Source organism: Dermacentor variabilis, chromosome 1, assembly GCF_050947875.1.
Source record: "Dermacentor variabilis isolate Ectoservices chromosome 1, ASM5094787v1, whole genome shotgun sequence".
NCBI lineage: Eukaryota > Metazoa > Arthropoda > Arachnida > Ixodida > Ixodidae > Dermacentor > Dermacentor variabilis.
The window spans coordinates 140,877,348-140,898,083 of NC_134568.1; the positions used below are offsets into that span (position 1 = coordinate 140,877,348).

Genomic DNA, 20,736 nt, shown 5'->3' on the forward strand with positions numbered 1-20,736 from the left:
GACTGACTGACGGAAGTAAGGCTCACAGGATAAGTTTACTCTATCTACACCGATAATACAGCACGTATTGTGCAATTAAATCATCCGTAATGCGCAGCAATTACCGCACTCGATTGAAGTCGCCATCGCAGCGACGCGCCACTTATTTCAGGACCACGTAAAACAAGGTATTCACCTAAGTACAGCGGCGGTTTACCTGTCGGCAAGCCCCTAAGTCGCATATGACGCAAGCAAATGTCACGGAGTCTAAGCCCACGTTTGCTCAAGTCAAACTGCGCTCGCACGAACATCGTGCATGTTATACGCTTTCGACACGCACAAAAACGCGCGCAGACGTCTTGCAGCCGACACGACGGCGATGGCTAACCTACGTTCGAGAGTAGCTCTTTTAAAAAAAGTAAAAACAAGCAACAATGTGACGTCACATCCTGCGAAAAAGAGTTCTCCTTTCTCACCTTCTCTCACCTCGCGCATGCGCAGCGATCACGGAGACCTCGGGGGCGATGTTCAGGTGGCATTCCCATGCATACCACAGCGCAGCAGCGCCAGATTTCCCTCTAGGTAATGTAGTGAGAAACTCTATGCCAATGAGTAACCAAAGCATAGCATTTACGATCCGCATTTAATTAAACACCCTATGGAGTGTAGATTTGGATACCACCTATTGCTGGATACACTCTTAGGCAAAGTTACACCCTTTGGCTTGCCCCTTCTGCCACACAACGATAATCGTTATCTGCCTTGATGCGTTTCCTTTCTTTAACGCTGCGAGCCCGGTACTTTCCAGTAACGAACGGCACGCGCGCTATCAGCATAGAACAGTTTACAACCTTTGGAGTGCCCCTTCTGCCACACAACAATAATCGTCATCTGCCTTGATGCGTTTCCTTTCTTTAACGCTGCGAGCCCGGAACTTTTCAGTAACGAACTGCACGCGCGTTTACACCCTTTGGAGTGCCCATTCTGATAACGCGCGTGCCGTTCGTTACTGAAAAATTTCCGGGCTCGCAGCGTTAAAGAAAGGAAACGCAACTGTTCTATGCTGATAACGCGCGTGCCGTTCGTTACTGGAAAGTTCCGGGCTCGCAGCGTTAAAGAAAGGAAACGCGTCAAGGCAGATGACGATTATCGTTGTGTGGCAAAAGGGGCACGCCAAAGGGTGTAAACTGTTCTTAGAGTGTAGAGTGTAGGATATATTTTGTTGGATTGTTGGATGTATTGGATACCACCACGACAGACTGCCCCATTTACCATGATTGTATCTACATATATAAAACAAAAATTAAGTGGATAAAAACTAGGCGTTTATGATGTAATTTTGGCACGGCAGTTACTTGCAAAAGCATTGCCTTCGAGATTGGCTTTTGTAACCCAGGAAACAGTCGCTTGGGTGGGTGTGATGTAACTTGAAGCATAGCCTTTGAGATTAACTAATAATCACTCCGTGTAGGCATCTTATCAGCTATCAGCTACATTGAACAATCCGGACCACAAAACGCGTTTCTTTCTGGGAAATTTGATCACGAACAGAGCAGCCGTAAGCGCAATTTTTTTTCAACAATTTTAAGAGAAAAACTCATGTGCAAAATATGTAATGTGACGATATTTAATGTAAAGCCAGCGTCTTGTTGTAAAGCGCACAATCCCAGAAAAAGAAATGGTTGCTTTTTCGTAAACGTGACACGCGCTCATGCGAAAGCTCGCGTGCTCGGGTTAGCCGGGTAAGCCGGCCCAGTTTGCAACCCTGTTTATCCAACTCGGAATGTCCAGACGTCAGCTGTGCTGCTGAAATCTCGGAATTGGTTCTTGATGTCATTCTGAACTCTTCATTTACGTACGTATTTGGTACCTCATAATGCGAATTTGCTGGTGTCACCTAAATGCCATAGGCCATGTTCTTGTTTTTAGAGCGCTTGGTTAAGAGCTATATTTCGATCGAAGAATTATGCACTATTTTATATTAACCGAACTCTAAAGGAAGCATGATTGCACTTGCATTCTAAATTTTCACTTGCCAACAATAATTTAATATCGCATGCGATGTTCCATGCTGTCATCACTTATGTACTTGCTTCTTTACGTTTAGATGGATGGACATGGAAAGTTCACAGGAGCAACGCACAGAAAAGACTACCAGAATATCGGTGAGCCGTCGCATCCTCGGCCGTTTCGCGCGTGGATCACGCCTCAATGTTCACCGTTTTGTTTTGATGTGTTGATTGATTATTAATGGATGTATTTTGTTTGCTTTTTTTTTATAGGAGAGCCCCAAAGTACGTATGCTATCCTTGATTTCGCCGTTGGTAAAATTTTAATTTGCTTGTTCCATTTGCGCAGAGAACTTGAAGAACTAAAGTATGCAAAAACATATACCGTGAGTTCTGCTCGCATTGCCGCACCTACGCCGCCCCGTTTCTCTTTCTTATACAGATTACATCTCAGGAAAAATTTTATGTGCAGAAAGTTTTGCAATATCTTTTCGTGACACGTTTAGCACTAAACTTCGTTATTACAGCTCAATTATTTTTCATTAACGTCGGCATTCCTTGGACCTAGGTAGGTTGACATTTTCAGCGTACTTTGTGTTGTTTTTACAGTTTCTGTCCGAATCGGTGCTATCATGTATTTGCCTTACGACATTACTTGCTGGTGTGTGTACCTAGTGCTGGTCTGACATGTAGAAGTGGGGACACAATACTGCAAAAACTGCGAGCACGTTCCAGACTGCATTCTTGCTCCCTTTAAAGAAGCAAGCACCTTTTGTGATCATCTACCTGCTTATACGTCGACCTCTGGCCAACATATGGTCGGAATCTCGAGTGCAAAAGAATATGATTGGAAAGCAGTGTCTGCTGATGGCCAGCAGTGTGTGCGGGGCATTGTTGCACATCACAACAGCCGAAATGGTCACTGCACTCCTAGCGTAATCTTATTCATGTATTGCAATATTGACGGCAGGTTGACCAGAAGTGAGCGTATTGACAGGCAAAAAAAAATGAGCATTTACAGTGCGATGACTTGACACCAGGTGCTTGCTTCATTAGAGGGTGCAAAAATAGTTTGGCACGGGCTTGCAGATCCCAAAGTATCTTGTACCTACCTGGACATTTCTCCATGCATTTGAAGGGGAAGTGGTGATGACATCTGCCTCCCCTTGATGTTTCTGTAGCATGTGGAGACATCATTTTTCCCTCAACCGTGTGTGATGCCTTTTTGAAGGGCATCACTGTGTGTGGTACCCATCACTGTGCAATGCCAGTTGAAAACTGCCATGCATCTTTCAGATGTGTTCATTGTAAATATTCTTTGCTCTATGAAAAGTCATAGTCTCATATCCTCTTCAAGCGTCGATTCTGTTTATTGAAAACATTTGCACCACAGTTCTTGCATCCTTCAGAATCATGAAAAGCATATGGCTGCTGAATGGATTCAGAATTCTGCATTGTTCAGGGAGTCAAGTTTACAGAATTTGGTATCCACACAAGAACATTCTACAGGAACGTCAGATATTAGAATATTAACTATTTCATGTCTAGCATACTTACAAAGAACCTGTCCAGCTACTTTAAAGATATGCCTGATGTAAGGCATAGTGAAAAACAAAGTGAACCTGCTACATGACAATATACTGACACTGACAGAAGACATTCACTTGGCTACCTTCCAACACGTCCTCCTAAAAAACTTAACGGCTATTATTCATACTTGTATCACAGGTGCAATCAGTGCTTCAAAAGGTCTGTGACATGTTTTAAATATCAATTTCATTATTACGTTTGCTTTTGATTCACTACCTAGGCCTGGAACATCGTGGACACTACGCCTGAAAGGGACATGACATATTTTATTTCTGCGTACTTCTGCTGTAGGTAGTTGCATTGCAGGGAATGTGCAATAGGGAACTAATATTAACAGAACAAATATGTGTGCAGGTGTCACACACTTTCTTTCCCTTAGTAAACGACACTACAAGTCTCCAAGCAACTTAGTTGGTAAATACAAAAAGGGTCAACAGACTGCTTAAGCTTGCAACAGCCCCTCCTTATAGGCATTTCTTTTCACTCCAAACATTCAGTTTGGGCTTACATTCAAACTTAACTGACCTACTTAATTATGTTGAAGCTTGAAAAACACTTTTGCCAGAGCTTATGTAGCATTCCTGCCATTTGTTCTGTTGTCAGGCGAAACATGTTTGTGCAGGTGTGTATGGGCACATATTATGCCCTCTAACAATGCTTTTAAAATTAACATGCTCAAAATGTAGGGACATGGTTGCTTGTAGCCTGGTTGTATGAAAAATGGGCAATTGTGTAGTACAGAGGCAGCTTGATCCCTGTGTTTTTAGTGTGTCAATTTGTTTTTCAGCAGCACCCTTTATGTGTCATAGTTATAAACTTAAATCTTATAATATAATCAACATTTGTCTAGACAGGTAGGCTGGAGGTTTGAATGAAGCAATATTGTAGCTTAGGCACTGGTCATATAAGAAGACACCAGTAAGAAGTGCATAGTAGGATTTGCTAACATAGTGACATTTAGACCATTTGTAGCTGAATTGTATGTAGGCATTGCTTATGATATCTATAAGAGTTTCTCTGCGCTGCAGCTTGACATTTACTCTGGCACAACTTGAGCTGGCCATAGGGTAGGTGCTTGCTCTGAGCATTTATCAGCCAGCAAGCATTCACCAAAGGATTGGGGGGTGGGGGGAAGGGGATGCATATAGGTTGTGGCGTGTAGACCTGTAGCCTGAGACAGAGCTTGAAGCACACTAGTATATGCCTAATGATAGGTCTTGCTGCTGTGGACATCTGGGAAGATAAAAATGCTGCACTTCAAAGAAAATGGAATTATTAAAATAAAACTAACATTCTCTACTTTTTGCTACAGACAATTTCGTGTGGCCATGTAGAAATGGTTTTAACTTCATTGTACTTATTTACAAAGATAGATAGTATTGTCTAGGGACCTTCTATGGGTGGGTCAGTAAAGGTTGCAGAATGTGGGGCTGCTGGTTATGAATTGTGCGTGCTAGACATTGAATATGAGTGTGCTCTTTTGTGACTGCAATGGTCATTACGTAGGTGGACGAGGCATCTAGAGAAGACCTGGTCAAGCAGGTGAAGCGTCAGCTTGCAATACTTCAGAAAGCTAAGGCAAAGTGTGATGGTGAGTGCTCACATCTTCAGTATGGTAATCCTTTAGTGAGTGTATTTGCCAATTGTGACTTTGACGAACTAAGGAAAGATTCTTGCATTATTGAGTGCAGTTATGAAGTGTTACGAACATTGTTTGATTTGTCAGAATTATTTTTGGGACATCGTATTTAAAACTGCTATTCATGTTAGTGTGAAGGCAGCTGCGTAATTCACTTGGGGCCTGTCGCATCACATTGAGATTAGTATTTAGGCTTTGAAATACAAATTTTTTTATACTGCAGGAAGTTTAGAGCTGTCAACTGCAGTCGCAGGTTGAAGCACTGTGCCATGTGCAGTCAAGTTGCAGCGTAAACTCTGAAGTCCTCCAGTCTTGTTGGACAAATGAGTACAACCATGCTGTGTGCAGTGCAAACCAAATATTTCAAGTGCCATCACACCTCTTCTACTTGAAGGCAATTTTTTGGTTGCAAAGGTGCTTGGGTGTGCAACTCATAAGAGAAGCACGGATATCTGACCAAGTTTTCTCTGTGCATCAGATCTCAACAGGAAGTGTCAGGAGAAGGACAAGGCCATTCAAGAGTTGCGTAGTCGATCTGAGGCATGGGAGCAGGACCAGGCAGAATTGGAGGAGCTGCGCCATGCATACCAGTCACTGCAAGAAACACAGGAGAAGCAGTTCCACTCCTTCCAGGTGAGTAGGACCTCTCCCTTGGGTGCACTTATTATTACAGGCTGTGGTGGCCCACAGTGGCTGTGGCATTCTGCAACTGAGCACAAAGTCACAGGTTCAGTTTCTTGCCACATTGGCCGCAATCCAGTGGATGTGGAATGCAAAAATTCTTTTGTACTTGGATGTAGATGCTAAAAAAAAAACCCAGGTTTTTAAGATTAATCCGGAGCCCCGCCCCTACAGTGTTTCTTGTAACCCATCAGGTAGCTTTAGGACATTGTACTTCAATGAAATTAGTTCTATTACCAGTGGTGTGGCCAGGAATGTTTTCGGAGGGTGCTCACATGTGACCGCAGGTGGGGTTGTCGCTTCCTGTTCTATTCCAGGTATCCTGGTACACAAAATTCGAGAGGAGGCCGTGTGGGGGGGGGGGGGGGGCATGATTAGTGTGTGTGTCCCTGGCTATGCCCCTGATTATTACTACAGCACATTGTACATGAGTGCACTATATTCTAGTAGTAATGAAGCATTACCAACAAGCCACTTATACTTGGAGAAGCCTTGAGGAAGAATAGGATTCTGAGAGAAGTGCCTATTGCATACCTGCCAACTGTCCCAAATTTTATCGCAATAGCAATTATGTGGGCACTCCAGGTGCATTTGTTCCGTCGGTGTTGCCCTGAGGTCCTGTATAAAGTCCAAAGGCGATAAAATAGTCGCTGTGCGCCATATGCTGTATGTGCGTGTGAACATGTACAAGGGTGAGCCGACAAACGCTGCTCAATCTCGCGTGCGTGAGCACCCTCTCCTGTCGCATGTGAAACACAGGGATGAGGCGAGGGAGGGGGGTTCTTCTCCGGCGGCTACTGCTCAAAGCGCGGCCTTGCAGGCGCCACATCTTGAAAGGGATCTGCGATGTGGCCAAAGTGCGCACTCGCACAGGCTTCATCTTCAAAGTGATCTGCGATGTTCGCAGAGTGCGTATAGTGCCAGGAGCTTTGCATGCACTGTGCTTTCGTTTGCATTGTTTGCATTGAAAGCACATGTTTCGTTTGCATTGAAGCGAGAAATGTACGAAGGTAAATTCACCCGCTGCTGCTGCCATGATTCCTCATTCCAGTGATCTGACAGTGAGTTATGTTCATGTTCACCTGTGTGTGTGTGACACCGTGCTTGTTAATTTAGTTAGTAAGTGAATGTTTACAAGATTATACGGCCAATAAAACTACTATCCTTACTTCGTATAGCAGTCTACTAATTTTCTATTGTAATCGATGCTTCTCCTTTTGGGCGAAACTTCACTTTTTTTCATAAATTTTATGATTTTACAAATATTGCATCTAGTTTTACGAAACATGGTGTTTGTGAAAAAGTTTATCTCATTAATCTACGAACCTCCCGTTGGAAGTTTTCCATTGGTGAAAGGGTGCAAAAGGGACGCTTGCTTCGAGCAAGTTGATACAGACAACTTCCTGAAACAGGCAAAACCTGCAATAGTAAAGTCGCTGAAAGAATTACTATGATATAAAAACGCTGTTGCTTGTCATTTTCGGCTGTAACAAATTTATAGCTGCTGCTTGTTTGTGGTGTCTAAGCTAGACTGTTGTTAATAAAGTGTGTATCCTACAAAAGTTCTGTGGCAAGCTTAAAGGGGTCCTGAACCACCCCTTGGGCTTGGTGAAAAAAACAGTCTGCGGAGAGCATACGCTGCTGTGAACATCTCAGCAAAGTTTTGCAGTCATGCGCAGCATGTGGAGCTCGCAAGTAGAGCGCGAAGCCTCCTTTCTTTCAAACACGCTTTTTTCGACAGAAGCCTGCTCCTCACTCTTTTCTGGACGCTTTATTTCATAACAACATGGATTCCCATACAGTTGCCGACCGTTTATTCGGACCTCACGGGGACTGCAGAAATGTCCGAATAAACAGGTGTCCGAAAAAGCAGATTAAGAAAAAAAAAAATGAAATCCTTTATTTTGACGCACTTATTCCGGCTCGGCAGTAGGCTTGAAGCAATCGTGAATGCGCCGTTGCATGCTGTTCCGTTTACGCATAATCAGATAAGCCTGAATCTCGGAGAGGGTCGTACGGTCACTATAGGCGGCTGAAAGCACAGTCACTGCTTGTACATGCTCTTCATGCGACGGCAGCGTAGCACATGGTGCGCCATCTTCTGACTCGGAGTCATCGTCCGGCGGCGCAGCAGAAACCTGACGAATGATCTCGCCGCCATCGAGTGTGAAACTGTCAAATGAGACAATGTCCGGAATCGCAGTGCAACCACTGTGCAGGTCTCAGCAGAACATTTTAGTTGTCAGTAGGGAGCACATCGGAAGGTGACAAATTCTAGGCCTCCCGGCACCCCCTTGCCGGCATTCCCCAGCGCAGTCTGCGCGGGCACTGTTGGCGCCATTAGACACTTGACGCGATGTTTCCGTATGCCGCGTTGGATCACCGGAACCTCGACACAGCACACAAAGCAAACACCACCATGCCGACACCAGTCGCACAAACGAAAAACATTGCCTACTCGCAGCGTCATGCGAGAAGAAACAAATCAGCTGCTCGATTGTCTTGACATGGCTTACTAAGCTGAAACTGGAACTGCTGTAGAGCCACTCAGTTGAACCGGGCAGAAACGATGATGATGAGCGGGGATTTGCAGTAGCGCCACTTCGTGGGGCAGCAAGGAGGCTCCGTTCAAAACAAAAATGGCGTTCAGCAAGTCTAACCATGCACCAGTCAGAGTCTGTGCATGGTGCTCTCGATTGAGTTGGCTCAAGGAGTGTCCGAAAAACCAGACGAGAGGTTGCAAGGTGTCCAAACTTTCGGCAGTTGTTATACATTATTGTCTGTGGGGAGAATGGCGATGCCGTAAAGCAGACTGAATAATCGAGCATGTCCAAATCCGTAGGCGACTGTACATGGCTGCTATTGGCCAAAAGATGTCAAACGAGAAGAGTGTTTGGATCATTGCACTTCTTCCTACTGTTACTGAGTTTAATAAAGAGGCTGAAGTAAGCGAAAATGGGCTTTCGAATTTCAGTAATAATTACATACTTCAGGAAAAAGCTGACCATCGTCTGCTCATGCTTGGCCGCGGCCGCCCCTGTAGGAATTAAACTTTGGCTACCCTGCTTACCGGTGTCGTAACTGTTGGGTATCTCTGATTCCAACTAGTTTTGAACGCTCAACTAGCCTCAAACAATGCAAAGCTTAGGTCAGACTACATGCGCGCTTACTCCTGGCCACTCCTGGTTAGATGCCTTGGCGGAATTATTGAAAGCGCTTCAAAAATACGCAAGTTGGATGTTGATACTACAGGTCAGTCAAGCCAGTGAAAGACAAAGCTGGACCCCACCTGTTACGATTGGCCAGCGGGGGCAGTGACCTTCGAAACTCTCTTTGATTTCCTGAGATGACCAGTGGTGACACCATGGTTTGACACGTTTGACAGAAGACAGCGTAGTTGATGGATGGTACTGGGCCGCTTACCACGACGTTGGGTCAAAGAAACTTCCTGGAAAGTGCATTCTGCACTGTTTCATTATGACCGTTGCTGGTCGCCCAAACCAATCGTCCCAAGAACCAGCTAATTGCTGGGCCATTCCATGAGCGAGACGTGTCAATTGAGACATGCATGAACCCTGCTATTAATGTGTGTCCCCTCCTTTCTCTGGGGCAGTGAGCTGTGCCCAGGGGTACTTCTCTGATTGTGTTCAGGGCACAAAAGTGCCAGAGTGCTTATGCGCACCCTGGCCCTCAAGGCGGAGCCTTCGGAAACTTTGGATGCTCTGGTTAGAGGAAGGTGTGACCTCAGATTTCCTTGACCTGGAAATCTAGGGAGGACGAAAGGGATTTAAGCAGACTACTTAAGTGTGTGCAGTGGGCTCTGATGTATGCTCTCCAGAAACATGTCATTAACGGATCTGTAGCTCTTGCTACAAGAACGATGTACTGCGCTCCATGCTCTGGCCAGTATGATAGCCCTTGTTCTATGTAAATAAGTTTGCATTCCAATGTAAATAAGCCCCCTGTTCCATTCCTCATCCTGTCGACTTCATAATCTTAAGAAAGAAGCAACCCTCGTCAAGTAAACTCAGACGATGGTGTGAGCCTGTTTAGCCTCTGTGTGATGTCTTGATAGTGTAGGCCAGCTACCTGTTACGAGACACACCGGCGGCATAAGCTAGAGAGCGACCCTCTGTGTGATGCCAGACTCTGAGGCCGCGACCCCTGGCACCTACCCACCATGTAGCACGGTCAGACCGGAGCATAAGCGCGAGCATGCACTCAAGCCCCGTCTTGCACAAAGTGAACGCTGCACCTATGCACCACAGTTGCATGTAGCTGCAGTCTGCTACGTAGTGTAGATACCGCGGCTGCCGTAGGGTGCCACAACGATTCCACTTGCTAAGCGCACTGTAGCTAGCTGAGGACAGCTGCGTTTGGTTTATGTTTGGCGCATTGTAGGTGCCAAAGACGGAAGTAGTGGTTTCTGCGTTAACATCCACAATGAACTTTGAACTGCTCGCCACGGTGACATTCAGTAGGCGGAGTGTTGTGGGCACACCCCACTCCTCTGTAGCCTTCACAGTACAAGTCATTAAAGAAGGAGCCGAAGCACTGCGAAGGGCATGTTTGATTGCCAATAACTATGCTTCTGCCGAACGCATTGATGTACTGTTTGCGTCAAAGTATTTCTGAAATAGTCTATTTTAACTTCAAATGCTTTTCTCGACTCCAATAAAAAGTGGTTCAGGGCCCCTTTAACTGGCAGCTCAACAATGCAGTCAAACCTGGATACATGTATATTGAACTCAAAGGGGGTTGTGAAATAGTTCAATATATTGTTACAGTGTACCTGCAAGAGTTACCGTACCTGCAAGAGGGAGATGAAGAGGAAGCGATAGACTGTCTCCTGCAGCTGCGAAGTTTGTACCAGCCTGTGTGATTAACTTTTCCCCATGTAAATAGATGTAAATACATTCGTGCATTGGGCTTCCTCTTCGTAACATTTGGTGGACGTGCGGGGCAACGACTCATAACGGAGCTTCGCAGTGGCCGCCGCTTTCGTTCTTCACCAATGTTGCAGGAGACTGTGTCTAGTTCGGCAACGCCTGCGTTGACTGCGTTGACTGTCGTACTCACGCTTCTGCATGATTCAGGAAACTTCTGCGTCACTGATGGTGCCGATGTCGACGACTGGCTGGAGATGTATGAGCAGGTGAGCAGCCCCAACAAATGGGGTCCCACAGTGATGCTGACGAACGTAATTTTTTACTTAGCGGGAACTGCGCGAGTGTGGTTTAAAAACCACGAAGAACTCCATGACTGAGATACCTGCAAGCAGAAGCGGCGGGATCTCTTCGGAAAACCATTGGGTCAGAAGGTCATCACCAAGTAAGAGTTGGCATCACGAGTTCAGACTTCCACTGAAAGATACGTTGCCTATATACAAGACGTGCTGGCACTCTGCCGCAAGGCGGACTCTGAAATGCTGGAGTCTGAAAAAGTCGGGCACGTCTTAAATGGTATCGCTGATGACGCCTTCAATTTACTAATTTGTAAGAGCTGCACTTCGGTTAATGACATGATCATGGAGTGCAAGCATTTCGAGCAGGTGAAAAGCTGTTTTATTTATCAGTCATTTGCACGACTTCCCAATACGGCTGCAACATTGTCTTGTGAAGACCGACGGGACTCTCCTTCGCGGCAGCAGCAGCCTTCAGAGCAGCTGACAAAGATAGTGCGCCATGAGCTGGAAGCCATGTGTCCCGCGGCTCTGTACCCACGTGTTAATAATACATGTGCTCCTATCGTTCCTGTTATTCAGGCCATTGTGCACCAAGAACTCACCAATGCCGGCTTGCAGTCAGTTTGCAGCCAGTTCCTGGCCAACTGAACGTCCTTCACTCGTGCATAGTCAAAAGCAATGGATCCCTCGAGGTTCTCGCAACATGGCGAAGTGGCTAACACCGGATGACTGACCTATTTGCTTCTGTTGTTGCCCTTTTGGTCACATCGCCTGATACTGTTGCAACAGCTGGTCCTCGAGGTTGTTCTTGAACAGCCCTCGTCCAGATGGCGGTTTTCGTCATATCCAGCTGCAAACTGAGCCGAACTTGCACGCCACATACGGTATGGCTACGTGGCTACGTGGTGATCACCTTCGCTGAGCAGTCACCAGTTCTGTTCGCCACAAAGTCATTGCAAGTCATCCAGGTCACCCCAGTCCTGTCGCATGTTGCCGTCAATTCGACCTTTGCGCATACCTTCGGAAAACTAAAAGATACAGCTCCTGTAGGTGACGCTGCATTGTCGTCCCCGCCAAAGCCTCTCACTCTGCCGACCATGTGCAATATAGTCGATGTAGAAGTTGACGGCGTATTTGTCCGAGCACTTGTTGATACTGGAGCCCATATCTCTGTGATGAGCAATTGTCTTTGTTGCTGCTTGAAGAAAGTTCTTACACTTCCCGCATATCGTGCTATCCAGGTCACTGATGGAGCAACACCCATTATTCTTGGCATGTGCACTGCCCGAACAACCGTTGCTGGTTTCAACACTTTTGTTTTATTTGCTGTTCTGGAACGGTGTTCCCATGACTTGATCTTTGGCCTCAAGTTTTTATTGGACCATTAAGCACTGATTGACTGTGCTGCTGGCCTCCTGCAACTCGAGCTGCCTATTTTCAGCTGTGCTCCAAAATCAGCTGAGGCTCGTTTAGGTTCTGTAGACTTTGTACGGTTGCCTCCTCAAGCCTCCATGTACATGCCTTTGACGTGCTTCCCATCTGTTCCTGACGGTGACTATGGGCTGACTCCTAATGTCTGTGTTCTCCTGCTACGCACAGTTGCCGTTCGTAATACCATTGCGACTATCACCGATAACCACATATTTCTTCCTGTTTTAAATTTTGGTTTAAGTACACAAGTTATCCCGAAAGGCACGTTGCTTGGCAACGGTTTTCCTATTGACGATTCCGTCATCTCTGTATTAGATGTTCTGTGCTCGTCTGCAGCCTCCTGCTGTCCAATCAGTTCTACCACGTCCGATCCCGGCATATTCTTGAAGATCGCTCAACACCTGCTTCCTGAACAGGTTGTGGATTTTTGTCGGGTCCTGGTGTGTTATCGCAACGTCTTTGACTTTGAAGATCGCCCGCTGGGACAGACTTCCGTTGTGACTGATAAGATTGACACTGGTGATGCTAGTCCTATCTGCCGACGACCTTATCGCGTGTCTCACACAGAACGCCACGTTATCCAAGATTGAAGTAGACAAAATGCTAACCAAAAGTGTAATTGAGCCCTCTTCGAGTCCTTGGTCATCGCCGGTTGTCTTGGTCAAAAAGAAGGACGGCAGCTGTGATTTTGTGAAGACTACTGTCAACTGAACCAGATCATGAAAAAGGATGTGTACCCTCTTCTGCGGATTGATGACGCTCTCGACTGCCTTCACGGATTGAAATACTTCTCTTCAGTCGACCTCCGATCTGGTTATTGGCAAATTTCTGTTGATTAACTCGATTGTGAGAAGACCGCTTTTGTTACACCGGACGGCCTTTACCGTTTTATGGTTATGCCTTTCGAACTTTGTAATGCCCCAGCAACTTTCGAAAAAATGATGGACTCTCTCCTTCGGTGCTATAAGTGGTCCACCTGCTTATGTTATCTGGACAATGTCATCTTGTTTTCCCCTATGTTTGACAGCCACCTCAGTTGCTTGGCTGCTATTCTTGAAGTCTTAAGAGAGGCTGGCCTTCACTTTAATTTTTCTAAGTGCCATTTTGGACACCGCGAAGTCAGTTCTTGGCCACCTTGTCACTGCTGCTGGTATACATCCTGATCCTGATAAGATTCATGCAGTCAAGAAACTTCCTGTACCCTGCTCAGCAAAAGATGTGCGCAGCTTCGTGGGCTTATGCTCCTATTTTTGTTGGTTTGTTAAAGATTTTGCAGATATCGCCTGGCTGCTGACTGACCTTCTCAAGAAGGACACGGCATTCTTTTGGGGCCGTGAACAAGCTGATGCCTTCGACACCTTCATCCGCTTGTTAACAATGCCTCTGATATTAGGCCACTTGATTCATTGGCACCAACTCAAGTTCGCACAGATGCCAGTGGCTATGGCATAGGTGCTGTCCTCGCCCAACAGCAGAATGGTCGAGTGCGTCATTGCCTGCGCCAGTTGCCTCTTGTCCCCTTCAGAGTGCAATTTTTTTATCACCGAGTGTGAGTGCCTCACTCTGGTGTGGGCAGTGGCTAAATTTCGCCTTTACTTGTTTGGCCGCCCATTTTCTGTCATCACAGACCACCATGCCCTGTACTGGCTATCGTCACTGAAAGACCCGACTGGCCGCCATGGTGGCTGGGCACTCAGACTTCAGGAGTATTCTTTCGTTGTGATGTACAAATCCAGCTGCTTACATCTGGACACCGACTGCTTGTCTCGTTATGCCGTCGATCCTCCTGACGATGAAGGTCAGGGTGCCGACACTTGCCTTCTGGCCATTTTCAACTTTTACGACATTACTGAGCAATGAAAAGATGACTCTCTGGTCGATCATTGAGTGCTTGACTTCAGGACAATCAGATCGCTCAACCAGAATATTTGTGCTCCATGACAACATTCTTTATCGGTACAACATCAGCTCTGATAAACCAGATTTACTGCTAGTTGTCCCTCACCATCTCCATTCTACTGTTCTTGCTGAGCTCCACTATGCACCCGCTGCCGGATACCTTGGCACCTCCTGCACTTAGACAGAGTTTGATGTCGCTTCTTCTGGCCAGGCCCTTACCCCTCTGCGCAGCTTTACGTTGAGGCTTGCAACTCCTGCCAGCGTCAAAAGAGGCCATGTGCGCAACCTGCTGGCCACCTTCATCCAATCGATGTTCCCACAGAGCCTTTCATCCGTGTCGGCATGGACCTTCTTGGCCCCTTCCCCATATTCATAAAAATAAACAAATGGATGGCCGTTCCAACAGATTATGCGATGCGCTATGCCATTACACGTGCCCTGCACACCAGCTGTGCTACAGATGTAGCAGACATTTTACTTCAAGGCATGATTCTTCACCATGGCGCACCAAGGCCGCTGCTGACAGATCGTGGCTGCTACTTCCTGCCCCACTTTTCAATGAATACTTACCGAACACAAGCTTGCAACCACATATCACCCATAAACGAACAGAATGACTGAACGACTGAATCGCACCCTTACAGAGATGTTGTCTATGTACGTTTCAGCAGGCCACTGCGATTGGGATAGCACTTTGCCCTACGTGACATTTGTGTACAATTCGTCACGTCACAATACCACGGGTTTCTCACCTTTCTGCCTCTTGTTTGATCGTCATCCTACTCTGCCTTTTGACACCTTGCTACCTTCGGTGGCACGATATACCATGGAATATGCCCATGACGCTGTTGTTTGGGCTTGTATAGCTCGCCAGATCGCCTGTAAGTGACTTACAATGGCTCAGGTGTCACAAAAGACTCACTATGACAGTCACTACCGGAACCTTAGTTCTCTCCCGGAAATCTCGTTCTGCTGTAGACTCCAATTCGTCATGTCAGCCTGCCCGAAAAACTGCTTTCACGCTATACCTGACCCTACTGGGTATTGCGATGATTAGGTCATTTAAATTACGAAACCACCTCTGTTGAAGACACGCCGTACTTGTCCCAACTACGAACTGAAGTCGTCCACGTGCCCCGTATAAAACCGTACTTTTCATCTAGTTCACTGTCATTCTAAGAACCGCCCGGCGCTCCAACCCCCCACCAGTTATGTTACGTTAAGTTATGTTATGTTAACCCCACCAGTTATGTTACAGTGCATTTGGGCCGGACCATGCGTGTAAGAGGGAGATGAAAATGAAGTGATAGACTGTCTCCTGGACCTGAGACCTTTGTACCAGCCTGTGTGATTAGCTTTTCCCCACGTTTCCCCGTGTAAATAGTTGTAAATACATTTGTGCATCGGGCTTCCTCTTCATAACAATATCAGTAATTCGATATATGTAATAAAAATTTAATACATTGTTGTTCAAGGAGATTTTACAGCTGTTCACTATATAAAATAATTTGTTATATCCGGATTCGATATATCCGTTTTCCACTGTATTGTTGATATTACAAAAACGTCTGCAAACACTAGACAAAACCAAATATTGGTCTGCGCCTTTCAATTTATGTACCTTTCAATTGATGTACCTGCTCAGCAGTGGTACAGTTGAACCCGGCTATATTGAATTCGCAAAAAAGGCGCCTATCAGTTCGATATAGAGCATAATTCGATATAAGCCTGCTAAAGATTTGGATGTCATAAAAGCACATACCATTTGTAATATCACTTTATTGATGAAGCTGGCTTAGTTTCCCATGAAATAGTCCTGTATTTTCTTCTCCTTGGGCAATTTCGCTGCCTGCGACGCACGCAGTTCTCCACATTGTCTAAGAAGTCATGGCAGGTGAGGCTGCAACCTTCAGCATTCGCGCAGAAGCACCAGACGAGTGTGAGTGCACCAATCACCTCGGAGGATGGGAGCAAAGGACCGTTGTTGTTTTCCTCATTGTGCCCACTTTCACTTGTGCTCGGTACGATGTCGGCAATGTAGTCTTCGCTTTCGGGCTCTCCTGGGGTCACGACACCATCATCTGCATTCACACTCGTCGACCATTGATTCGTCAACAGCTTCCGGAAATTCTGACAGCTCGCCCCAAACTTCGGCAACACCAGCAACGGGTTTGTCGCATTCATCAGAATTTGCAGTCATCACCGAGCATGGGAGGCTGGCACGTCTGAAGCAATTTTGGATAAACCACTTAACACAGCTGTGCATACCCGTTGGGCACCGTGGGCACCGGGTCGCAAGTATTGCCGCTTTAGCCCTAATCTCCCCCTTATTCTTCAAGATCGTGCTGAGAGTGCTCCTCGGAATCTTGCACGCTGCAGAGACATCCAACTTCTTACCGTGTTCGACCCGATTTATGGTTTTGAGCTTCACAACGAAGGGCGGATTCTGCCGCTTCATCACGGCAACACTGCGGGAGTAGGCCCACAAGGCGCAAACATAATGAACCAGAAAAGCAGCTAGACAACTTGCACTTCTGCCATCTTGCATGGCGAGGGCACAAGAGTCTCTGATTGGCTGTCTGAGCAAGCGCTGTGGGCTGCCCAGGATCATTTCTTGCAGAGGGGCTGTCGACGGCTTGTCCGAGGCAGCGCGGTTGGATGGAGCCGCGCTGCCGGGCTTCCCTGCTGCCGCAAGGGAAAGCCAACTTCTGGGGGCACTTTTCCGCCGCTTGACATTCTATATATCGGGAGTCGCTGCTATTTTTGTTCGATGTAAGTGTAATTTTCACTATATATACTCATTGTAACTATACCGTGTTCGAAATTGTTTGATATATAAAATAATTCAATGTAAACGGGTTTGATATAGTCGGGTTCGAACGTACTTATAAAGATAACTGTGAGCAGCAGAAGATGTTTGGTGACAAAACTCGAAGACCTCGTCGGTCTGTTCTTAGTGAACGTGGTGGTCATATTATCATGAATGCAAGAATTGTTTCTTTTGTTCAAGAAAGCTCTCATTTTTTTTTCTCCTTCGAGATGCATCTCAAGAACACAATTTGACCTTGTCAAAGCAAGTACCAAACACAAGTTTAGGACCATACGTTTGCCTTTAATGAGCTGGTCAACAATTTTTTTTCACCCGCTGTATCTCAATTAGTTTTCAGAGAAACTGTTTAATATTTCATTTAGCATGTATTTGAACAATATAAAGAAGTAAAGCAATAAAGACATTCTTGGCCAGGTATTTTATCTTGCCAGTTAAAGGGCTAAATGCATACATGCCTGTACATACATGTACATACTGCCTGTACATACATGTACAGGCAGTACATTACACAATTACAGTACATTAGTCTGTACAGTATAGTACAGAATACATGCCTGTACATACATAATTACATACATGTCTCTTAACGTTATGCCTAGCATTCTTTGTCCTATCACTCTTTTCGCTGGTCTTAACTTGTTCTCAAGCATCTTTGTCAGTCTCCAAGTTTCTGCCCCATATGCCAGCACCGGTAGAATGCATTGCTTGTACACCTTTCTTTTTAATGATAATGGTAAGCTTCCAGTCAGGATCTGACAATGTCTGCCGAATGTGCTCCAACCCATTTTTATTCTTCTGTAAGTTTCCTTCTTATGATCAGGGTCCCCCTGTGAGTAATTGACCTAGGTAAACGTACTCCTTCACAGACTCTTGGGCTATATAGCTCTGCACAAGGTAAATTTGCTTAAAGCTTTTCATTACCTTTCTAAAGTTGCAGTCATTTGCATTGACATCTGTGCTGTTTTTATTGCAAATTTTTTTGTGATAATTCTTGTCATGGTTCCACACATGGTTCTGGGTAGATATTCATTAGAGGTCCACGTGTCTGTTTACTTGTTGCATCTGTAGGTTGAGAGTAGCAAAAAGATTGCTTCCTCAAATTTTGTGGAGGGGGGGGGGTTGCAAGCTATTATTTTAATGAAAGCTGTACAGGTGTTTGCCAAGCACGTTGTTGCTTTATGCTGTGTTTCTGTAGATGTGCAAGAAACCAGAGAGGAAGATTGAAAAAAATAAAAATAAAAAAAAACTGCACAAGAGAGTTAGTTGATATTTTGCTGTGTTCTTTCTGCAGCCATCAGCTACCATCCATCTCTCATTCTTTGTACCCATTTCTTGGTATTTTTTTTTTTTTTGAAAAAGGGCGAAGAGCGTAGTGTGTGCTGCTACAAAATCTTAGGAGCTTCTCTGGGATATGCTTATAAGGTAGCCAAAAAAGAAAGAAAACAGAACAAAACAAAAACAGCATGCCTGTAAGAGGAGATGACATCTGCAGGTGTTGTGCTTTGCTCTGACCTCATAAGACCTACAGATGCTGTTTCTTCTTTTACTTGTTTTTACAGTTACTCAGAAAAAGATGAAAAATATGTGTGGTATTTGCATGGAGTAGGCAAATGGCAGAATCAGCAGCTGCTGTTATCGTGCTTTACTGTCATTTATTACTGTAGTGAAGGTATGTCAAACCAAAGAAAGGTTATTAGAGCAGTGATCCTCATGCTGTGCTGTGAATGAACCACTTCAGGTGTTGCTCTCTTTACTATCCATGATGCTTTATGCACATGAATATCCATGACCATAAGCTGATGAGTGCACCGGCAAGTTCGCAATGCCAAGTTGGGACACCAGTCCTCAATTTTAAATTTCATGCACTGGCAGCTACAAAATCTAATTTATTGCAGAATTCCTGGTCTGTGTACTTATGCTCTCTCTGGTGTACGAAGGAAAAAAAAAAAAAACTGCACGTTTTTGTATTTCATCGTGACCCTAAAATGGTTTTTGCTGCTGCTTTCTTCTTTTGTTCATGTATGTAGAAGAGAAGGCAAAGAATGATATGCTACTTAGAGTAGTAGGTAGGAGTCATCAGCAGACCTTTAACCATAAACGCATTAGCTCTTACGCTTCCATTTCCAAATTTTTTTTTATTTGGGTGGTTATGAATGTTCTTGACTTCAAAGCCCAAGAAAATGTACTGGCAAGCCTTGGAGTGCCCTAAATAATTTAAATAGCTTTCCTGTGAACCAGTTCAGGTTTTGTTTTCCAGAAAGTGTATGTGTTCTGACGTCATGACGCAGAAGGTCATTGCAAAGAAGTCATTGCACTAACTGTTAAAGAAAAAATCTCGTTCTTCGAAGCCAGGAAAAGACTGTCGTACCTTCCCCGAAGAAGTTATGCCAAAGTGACGCAGGCGGGGGCAGCGTCACAGAGGCCTCCGGAGTCCTCCGAGCCCACGCGCAGTGGTGCCGCAGTGACTCCTCCCGCCCCCATGGTGGAAGCAGTCAGTACTGCTCCACCCTCTTCGACGGCCCTGCAGACACCAGCCCCGCAGGGCCCTAAAATCAAACGAACCCCAAGGCCCGAGGCACGTGTCTCGGCGCCTAACTCTCGGTCCTCCAGCGCCTCAGAGAGAGCGATGGAGGTCGACACAAAAAACCCGGTGTCATTGACACCGAAGGACAAGCGCTCTCTTGAGCGCGGTAAGAGGGACAAGATCCCAATAACCACCCAAAATAAGAAAGCGATAACCTGAAGGTTATCGCTCCTTTGTATCACCCTTCCTGAGATCAACATCACCTAATATCTTACCTACCTCCTATTCAACTGTTAAAGCTATTTTTTACCCTTCAATTCCATAATGGCTTTTATTATTCACTGGAACTGTAGAGGTCTTTTACATAACCTAGGTGACATTAAAGACCTGTTATTTAACTTCTCTCCTGTGGCCTTATGCTTACAGGAAACAAACCTAGGTGAAAAACACAAACATATTTTAAAACGTTTCACTGTTGTACGGCGCGACCGTACTCAGATGAACCGGCTTTCGGGTGGTGTAGCCATTATTGTGCAGGGTGGTATTGCAGTTAGAGAAGTTCCGATTACCAGTCACATAGAAGCCGTTGCTGTCACTGTTATAACTCACAAAACCATCACCATTTGCTCGCTGTATATCCCACCCCACACCCATTTTACTACTAAACATTTAGAAAATATAACAGGTCAATTACCGGAGCCATTTGTTTTAGTGGGGGATTTTAATGCTCACGGTACTCTTTGGGGCAGTATCAAAACTGACCAAAGAGGGCAAATGGTCGAGGGTTTTATTCTATCCAATGATATCTGCCTTTTAAATTCAGGTGCACCGACATACTTTTCACCAACTTCCCGCACTTTTAGTTGTTTAGATTTAGCTTTTTGCTCACCATCTCTTTTTAATGATTTTAAATGGGAAACCGTCGACAAGTCTTATGGCAGTGATCACTTGCCCGCAATCATCAAATTT

The 20,736-nt window shown here is 45.4% G+C and overlaps 1 protein-coding gene across 2 annotated transcripts in view; it reads left to right on the forward strand.

The window, feature by feature from the left end:
* The first annotated feature begins 1,725 nt into the window (after positions 1-1,725).
* LOC142585522 (uncharacterized) overlaps positions 1,726-20,736 on the forward strand; it is a 165,530-nt gene continuing 146,519 nt past the window's right edge. For both annotated transcript variants that reach the window (XM_075696329.1, XM_075696338.1), the window contains exons 1-4: positions 1,726-1,834; positions 2,087-2,144; positions 5,085-5,169; positions 5,696-5,850. In XM_075696329.1, the coding sequence (XP_075552444.1) occupies positions 2,091-2,144; positions 5,085-5,169; positions 5,696-5,850 (294 nt within the window). In that variant the 5' untranslated portion in view covers positions 1,726-1,834; positions 2,087-2,090. The remainder of the gene's footprint in view (positions 1,835-2,086; positions 2,145-5,084; positions 5,170-5,695; positions 5,851-20,736) is intronic.